Source organism: Cetorhinus maximus, chromosome 10 (assembly GCF_964194155.1).
Source record: "Cetorhinus maximus chromosome 10, sCetMax3.hap1.1, whole genome shotgun sequence".
Taxonomy (NCBI): Eukaryota; Metazoa; Chordata; class Chondrichthyes; order Lamniformes; family Cetorhinidae; genus Cetorhinus; species Cetorhinus maximus.
Window position 1 is genome coordinate 125,330,499 of NC_135888.1, and position 8,015 is coordinate 125,338,513.

Here is an 8,015-nt window from a genome sequence, read left to right on the forward strand (position 1 = left end):
CTCCTGGGCATTAGCCCAATCTTCTCAACTATTAGTCCAGTGAGATTACCACTATGCCACCATCTCTCCCAGTGGTGGTGTTGGGAGCCATTGGCAGAAGAGCCCATAATGGCATAAGGGCCAGAGAAAGACGTCTGTTTCCCTTGGCCCACAAGGGAACCTAAAATTAAATTTTAAAACTTACCTTGATAGGCCTCTTCTGGACTATGAATCCTCTCCTGACAGATCTGACCTGATGGGGAAGTCATTACTGTTTTCCTAACTCTGGTTAAATGGAGATCAGGTCCTGATAACTGTGAGTATCCCACTTGCCTGCACAAAACAGAAGGTTAAACTCAGGACAGAGTGAGGAAGCAGCAGGGATCAGAGGGGGCAAGTGACTGCTTTCTTTCCAACTTCTCCCCCCACACCCACTCCTCCACCATTTCTGTCAGGCAGAAGAGAATTGAAATTGTGGCCATTGTTTACATCTGAGTCTTCATGAGGAGTTTGAGAAAAGGCATTTCAGTCAAGCACAAAATAGACATCTTATAGAGGCTGCTTGTTAGCTTTCAAGAAGAGAAGCTCCTGGTGATTTTGGCATTTTCCAAACACAGATTATTTGTACTACCTTAGTTAACTCAGTCTCATGATCTGCCCATCTTTATAACTGAGGCTGATAGAATTTTGTTAGGCAAATGTATTAAGAATTACAGAATGAAAGCCACTAAATGGAGTTAAGATACAGATCAGCCATCCTTTAATTGAATGGCAGATCAGGCTAAAGGGACTGAATGGTCTGCTCCTATTCCTATGTTTCTACACTAGCTGCTCAGTAACCTTGCTCAGCTATTAGCAGTAAGCCACAATGTCAAAGCTTCATGTCCACTTAGAGGAGAAAACAGAGGCAATGATGGAGCTCAACAACAACAATTTGTATTTATATAAAGCTTTTAGCCAGTGAAATGCCCCAAGGCATTTTGCAGGATCAATTGAACAGAATTTGACACGGATCCACATAAGGCAATATTCCAGGCTGATAGCCAACAGTTTGGTCAAAGAGTTATTTTGAAGGAGCATTTTTAAGCAGGAAAGCGAGGTGGAGAGGCTCAGGGAGGAAATTCCAGAGTTTAGGACTTTGTTAGATAAAGGCACAGCCACCAGCAGTGGAGCAATTAAAATAAGAGATGTGCAAGAGGCCAGAATTGGATGAGCTCAAGATCTCAGCGGGTGTAGCATGGGCAAAGGTTACAGCGATAGGGAGGGTCGAGGCTATGGAAGGATTTAAAAACAAGGATTAGAGTTCAGAGGTTGAGGTGTTTCCAGCTCACGAGCCAACAGTGAGCACAACGTGATGGTGAACAGGATGAGCAAGTTAAGAAATGAGCAGCAGCGTTCTGAATGAGCTCAAGTCTAAACAGAGTAGAAGATGGGCTGTCGGCCAGAAGTGCATTGTAATAGCCAAATCTAGAGGTGACCAAAGTCATGGATTAGGATTACAGCTGGGGCAGTGGCAGAGTCAGACGATGTTACGGAGGTGGAAGTAGATGGATCAACACTTCCTGGAGAGAAGAGACCAGCAGAAATCTGATGCTTCTGCGTTAAATCTTGTTTTCAGCACTTATTACTCGTTAGCCCTTTAAAATAATTTCCTCAGGGAAGGGGAGGAGCAAAGAGATATGGACAGGTTAAGTAAGTGGGCAACAAGGTGGCAAATGGAGTATAATTTGGGAAAGTGTGAGGTTATTCACTTTGGTCGTAAGAATAGAAAAGCAGAATATTTTTTAAAGATGTGAATCTTCCTATGCATAAACTGTGCTCAGGACATTGTGACATGTAAGGACTGGGAAAACTGAACGTTTTTGATATCTGGCCATTAAATATTCCCAGAACTGATTTTTGTTAAGCACGGTATATTTTTGTTAGATGAGAAATTAAGGGAATGGAGGCGTATTGATGGAGTGAAATCCGCCATGATAAAATTGAATGGTGGAACAAGTTTGAGGGTCTGAATGGCCTTATCCTGTTCCTATTTTCCTAAAAATATAGTGCAATGCAGTTTTGAGGAAGAGTAAATGTATCCGTATGATGCCCTAACAATGCAACGTATGCTATGATATCAGGAATAACTGCATTAATTAATTCATTAAAAATTCTTCTAACTACTATTTTAACAAAGGCTAAAATAAATGGGTATCACCTTATATTAGTATAATGAATAGGGAAATATCAGAATGTAATACATATCTTATGAGAACCAACTTGGCTCAGTTAATAATATTCTTGTCTCTAAATTATAAGGTTATGGATTCCAGACTGATATTGCAAGGGAATGCCATGTTAGCAGTGGTCCTGACCTTTGGATAAATTAAGCTGAGACCCTCTCAGCTTGTTCACTTGGATGTAAAAGATTTCTTAGCACTAGACAAAGGGAGTTTCTCTAATGCCACGATTGATACCCTCCCTGACCAATGTCGGCAAAAACAGACGAGCTGGTTATTCATCTCATTGGCTGTTTGCCGGACCTTGCGTTGTGGAGATTGGCTGCCGCATTTGCCTACGTAACAATTGTGTCTGTACTTCAAAGGTAAATCATTGACTGTGAGATGCTTTAGAACGTCCTGAGGTTGTGAGAAGGCACAATATGAATGCTGGTTCTTACTGCTTAATTTCAATCTCCCAAGAGTGTCCCCTCTTGCTCTTCCGTTTTCCACACCAAGACCTGTGTTTAGAGTAAAACCAATTCATTATTTATTGACGTTTCCTAAACTTCTCCTTTCTTCTCCTGGAGGCACTGACTCAGACTGCACTACAATTCTACAGCTCCCGGCAGCCCCTTCATTAGCTTTTCGAAGTAATTGTTATATGTGAATCCTGACAATGATCACTGGCAGGTCATTTAACTGTGGGTGAGGACATCACAGCTCGGTTCACCCTGCCCTTACCTATTATTCACACCGGTCCAGATTCAGATAGGATCATTGGGTGACATTCATGAACAGGAACCAAGGCTGTTTTTTCTTTCCTTCCCAGCCCATGGGTATTGAAGGAAATTGGAACAGCCCCAAACGTAGCCCTGGATGAGATGAGAGGACGCAGCATTAGCATTCAGAATGGCACTAGCATTAATGGGGCTAAATTTATGAGGAGAGGTTGGATAGACCTGTAATCCCTTAAATTTAGAAAATTAGGGAGTGAGCTAGTTGAAATGTTGGTCAGGATTTTATGGCCCCTCCCACCCGGCAGATATTACGGCCCCGCCGAACTGAGTGGAGATTTAAATGACTCGCCGCATCGGGCCATAAAATCCTGGCCGTTGAGAATTTGAGAGATTTAACAGGGTAGGTGAGAGAAACTATTTCCTCTGATGATGGGGTGCAGGTCCAGGACTCCTTCCGTGTCAATGTCAGTGAGCACTTCTTCACACAAAGGGTAGTAGGAATCTGGAACTCTCTGCCTCAAAAGGTTGTTGAGGCTAGGTCAATGGAAAATTTCAGAACTGTGATTTCAGAGCTGAACGTTTTGTTATGTAAGGGCATTAAGAGCTATGGAATCAAAGCAGGTAGAGGTATTGAGATACAAATCAGCCATAGTCTGTAATTGTACAGTGAAACAGGCTCAGTGGGGTGAATGGCCTACTCCTGTTCCTATTTTCTTATGTCCAACATTGCAACAGTGAGTACACTTAAAACATATTTCATCGGCTGTAAAGCAGTAGGAAGGCCCTAGAATCATAGACTAGTACAGCAGAGGAGAAAACTATTTGGTCAGTTTGCACCAGCTCATTCAAAGAGCAATCCCGTTAGTTGCGCTCTCTGGCTCTTTTCCCATACCCCTTCATTTTTCTCTTCTTCAGACATTCATCTAATTCCCTTTTGAAGGCAACCATTCAATTTGAATCCACCACCTGATGAGGCAGCGCACTCCAAAACTGAACCATGAGTTTCATCCCTGATTATTTTGCCAATCATCTTAAATCTATGCTCTCTGGTTACTGACCATACAACCGTTGGAAACAGTTGGTTCCCTAATTTTACTTCTTTAGGATCAGGCATAAGATTAGGATCATAACTGTATTGTACGAGTGACCACCCCACTCTCCTTGTGGAGACCAAGTCCCAACTCCACACTGAGGACACCCACTATCATGTTGTGTGCTAAATGGGATAGATTCAGAACAAATCTAGCAACTCAAGTGGGCATCCATGAGGCACAGTTGGGCCATTAGCAGCAGCAGAATTGTATTCAACCATAATTTGTAACTTCAAGAAGAATATAGACAAAGAATGTCATGAGGTGTAGATGAAGATGAGATGCTAAACTGCTGGAGCTACAAGACAGGGACATATCCATGCCAACCAACAGAAGCAGCATATTCTAGACAGAGTTGAGCAACAGATTAGAGCAAAGCTCTGCAGTGCTGCCAAATCCAGTCACTAATGGCGATGGGCAATTAAATAAATAATGAGAGGAGGCGGCTCCATGAACATCCCCATCCTCGATAGCAGAATCCAGCACAAGTGCTAAAGCCAAAAAAAGCTGAAAAGTTTGCAACCATTGTCAGCCAGAAATAGCGAGTTAAAGCTTCTTTGTAATATAAGAGCAAAATACTGCGGATGCTGGAAATCTAGAACCAAAACAAAAATACCTGGAAAAACTCAGCAGGTCTGACAGCCTCTGCGGAGAGGAACACAGTTAACATTTCGAGTCTGAATGACTCTTCATCAGAACTAAGGAAAAATAGAAAAGAGGTGAAATATAAGCTGGTTTAAGTGGGGGTGGGACAGGCAGAGCTGGATAGAGGGCCAGTGATAGGTGGAGATAGCCAAAAGATGTCATAGACATAAGGACAAGGAGGTGTTGACGGTGGTGATATTAGCTAAGAAATATGCTAATGGGGACATTAAGGGTGGAAAGCAGGACGAGCAAGGGACCGATAGCCCTAGTGGGTGTGGGGTGTGGGGTGGGGGGGAATCGAAATAGGCTAAAAGGTAGAGATAAAACAATGGATGGAAATACATTTAAAAATAATGGAAATAGGTGGGAAAAGAAAAATCTATATAAATTATTGGAAAAAGGGGGATCGGAAAGGGGGTGGGGATGGAGGAGATAGTTCATGATCTAAACTTGTTGAACTCAATATTCAGTCCAGAAGGCTGTAAAGTGCCTAGTCGGAAGATGAGGTGCTGTTCCTCCAGTTTGCGTTGAGCTTCACTGGAACAATGCAGCAGGCCAAGGACGGACATGTGGGCATGAGAGCAGGGTGGAGTGTTGAAATGGCAAGCATTAGGGAGGTCTGGGTCATGCTTGCGGACAGACTTCTTTGTAATACCCTTCTGAGGTTCTCACCATCACACTCTCAGGTCTTTAAAGGTGCTGAATAAATTAAAGTCTTTCATTTATTTTTCTTCCAATGTGCAAACTGGGATCTTCCTGACCTGTGTCACACTGGGCAGGGTGTCATTATCAACTAAGCCATTTGGGGGAGCTCTTTTCATTGTTAATTGTTATTATTCTTTCTGTTTTCCACACAGCCAGACCCGACAGATGAATGTTTCTTCCTGGAAACATTAGAAGAGAATGGTTATAACACCTACAAGTCTAAGGAGTATATAGAAAGGAACTGGTATGTCGCCATTCGAAAGAACGGAAATGCCAAACCAGGACCAAGAACTAATGCCGGACAGAAAGCCATCCTGTTCCTTCCCATGCAAGTTACAAGTGATTAAAAGTCCAAATGCAGCATTAAATAGCCACCTGATTGAAGCAGCCTCTGCATGTACTGAAATGCTCCACATCGATTAAGCAGTCGCTGGTCGATGTGGTCGCAGAGACAGGTGATAATGACAGGCAATGAAAGCACCACCTGTATTGTTTCATCCCCTTATTTTCGCCCCTGTTCTAACCCCTTACGCTGAAAGCATTGACTCTCCTTGGGGGAACCGGAGGGCATGTCTCCTTCTGCACCACGTGCCTTCTGGCTTTCATGTGACCATCCTTCACATAGGAGCCCAGATGGCGAGAGGCGGTCACGGGCACCAGAGCCAAGCCAATCCTGGCCTCCCTGGATACTTACACAGGGGATATTTGGCAGCAGCAGTAGCTGCATAGAGATTGGGAGTGGGGATTATGGATAATTTTCGCAGTCGCTGGCCCGGGCTACTGAGGGAGGACAATTCCTGACTAAGCCAAACAGACCAGAGAAGGAACTCGGAGTGTTCAGCTCATTAACAGATTAAGGAAAATACCTTCTCAACCATGGGAGTAGTGGACCACTAGGGACCTGTATTGAGCAGTTGGGCCAGTCATTGACACTTTCTACAACTGATGTTCAAGAGTAGATTTTCTGAGTCCTCATCTGCAGTGAGGTAGTTGGTGTGCCCTGGATTGCCAACTCTGGTGGATGCACTCTGGTTTCATCGTATGACCTCACTGTTCCAACTGCCCCACCCAGTCAAAAGACCATTTCTTTTTCCTTGTTCTAATGGTTTGTAACTGATAAATGAAAGTGTTGAAAGGAAATGAAAAATCTTTTTTATGTCCTTATGATTTTTTTTCCCTCCCCTGTGTTGCTTGAGGCAATGATTAATCTTTAATTCCTGGAGTCTCCAGGACAGTCCTGGAGAGTTGGCAACCCTGGCGCCTACAATTTAAAAAGCGCAGACGGACTGCCCATGAGCATGATGGGCCAGTTACCTCGTTTTGAATGAGCACTCAGGAAAGTCTACCCTCATATTTGAATCTTAGAACATTACATATCAGCATTTGTCACCTCATCCGCTTTAAGCAGCCAGCCCGAAAGGTGACAGAAGAATGCCTTGTGTTCAGTTCACTGTGCTCTCTGTAAGCTGTAAGCATGGATTTATTCCTTAATTGTTTGGTTGAAATCACTAAAACATAATAGTGAAATCCATGGATCTTATTTTTCTTTGTATAATGTTATTGCACCTGAAATTATGTAATAAAGGGACATGATAAAGTGTTTGGGATATCACAAATGATTAGTGAGAAGTGCTAATAGCATTGCATAATATATGGTCTCCCTGAGTTCTTCCTACCAAAATGAATCACCTCACACTTCTCTGCATTAAATTACATCTGCCACTTCTCTGCCCATTCACTTTCTATATCCTTTTAAAGTTCTACCCTATCGTCCTCACACTTCACAATACTTTCAAGTTTTATATCGGTCACAAATTTTGAATTTGTGCCCTATACCCTAAGATCTCAATCTTTTAAATATATCAAGTCTGAAAAACAACCATTAACCACTACTCTGTTTCCTATCACTCATCTAATTGCATATTCATATTGCTGCTGTCCCTTTTATTCCATTAGCTCTAAGTTTGCTCACAGATCTGTTCCAAAACATCTTTTGGAAGCCCATGAACATCACATCAACAGCATTACTCTTATCAACCCTTTCTGTTACCTCATCCTTAAGCCCTTAATAAATCTGTGCTGGTTTTCCCTAATTAACCTATTTTTGCCCAAGTGACTATTAATTTGGACCTGAATACTTTTTTTATTCTTTCACAGGACATGAGCGTTGCTGGCTAGGCCAACATTTTTATTGCCCATCCCTAATTGTCTTTGAGAAGGTGGTAGTGAGCCACCTTCTTGAATGACTTTTGTCCATGTAGAGTAGGTACACCCACAGTGCTGTTTGGGAGGGAGTTCCAGGACTTTGACCCAGCAACAGTGAAGGAACAGCAATACAGTTCCAAGTCAAGATGGTGTGTGGCTTGGAAGGGAATTAGCAGGTGGTGGTGTTCACATGCATCTGCTGCCCTTGTCCTTCTAGCTAGTTTGGAAGGTGCTGTCGAAGAAGCCTTGGCAAGTTGTTGCAGTGCACCTTGTAGATGGTACACACTGCTGCTACTGTGCATCAGTGACGGAGGGAATGGATGTTGGAGGTGGTGGATGGGGTGGCAATCAAGCGGGCTGTTTTGTCCTGGGTGCTGTCGAGCTTCTTGAGTGTTGTTAGAGCTGCACTCATCCAGGCAAGAGGAGAGTGTTCCATCAGACTCCTGACT

General features: G+C 43.1%; 1 protein-coding gene across 7 annotated transcripts in view; it reads left to right on the top strand.

The window, feature by feature from the left end:
* Positions 1-6,961, top strand: part of LOC144685992 (fibroblast growth factor 1-like) — a 54,367-nt gene extending 47,406 nt beyond the window's left edge. For all 7 annotated transcript variants that reach the window (XM_078551092.1, XM_078551095.1, XM_078551091.1 and 4 more), the window contains exon 4: positions 5,514-6,961. In XM_078551092.1, the coding sequence (XP_078407218.1) occupies positions 5,514-5,708 (195 nt within the window). In that variant the 3' untranslated portion in view covers positions 5,709-6,961. The remainder of the gene's footprint in view (positions 1-5,513) is intronic.
* Positions 6,962-8,015: the final 1,054 nt, after the last annotated feature.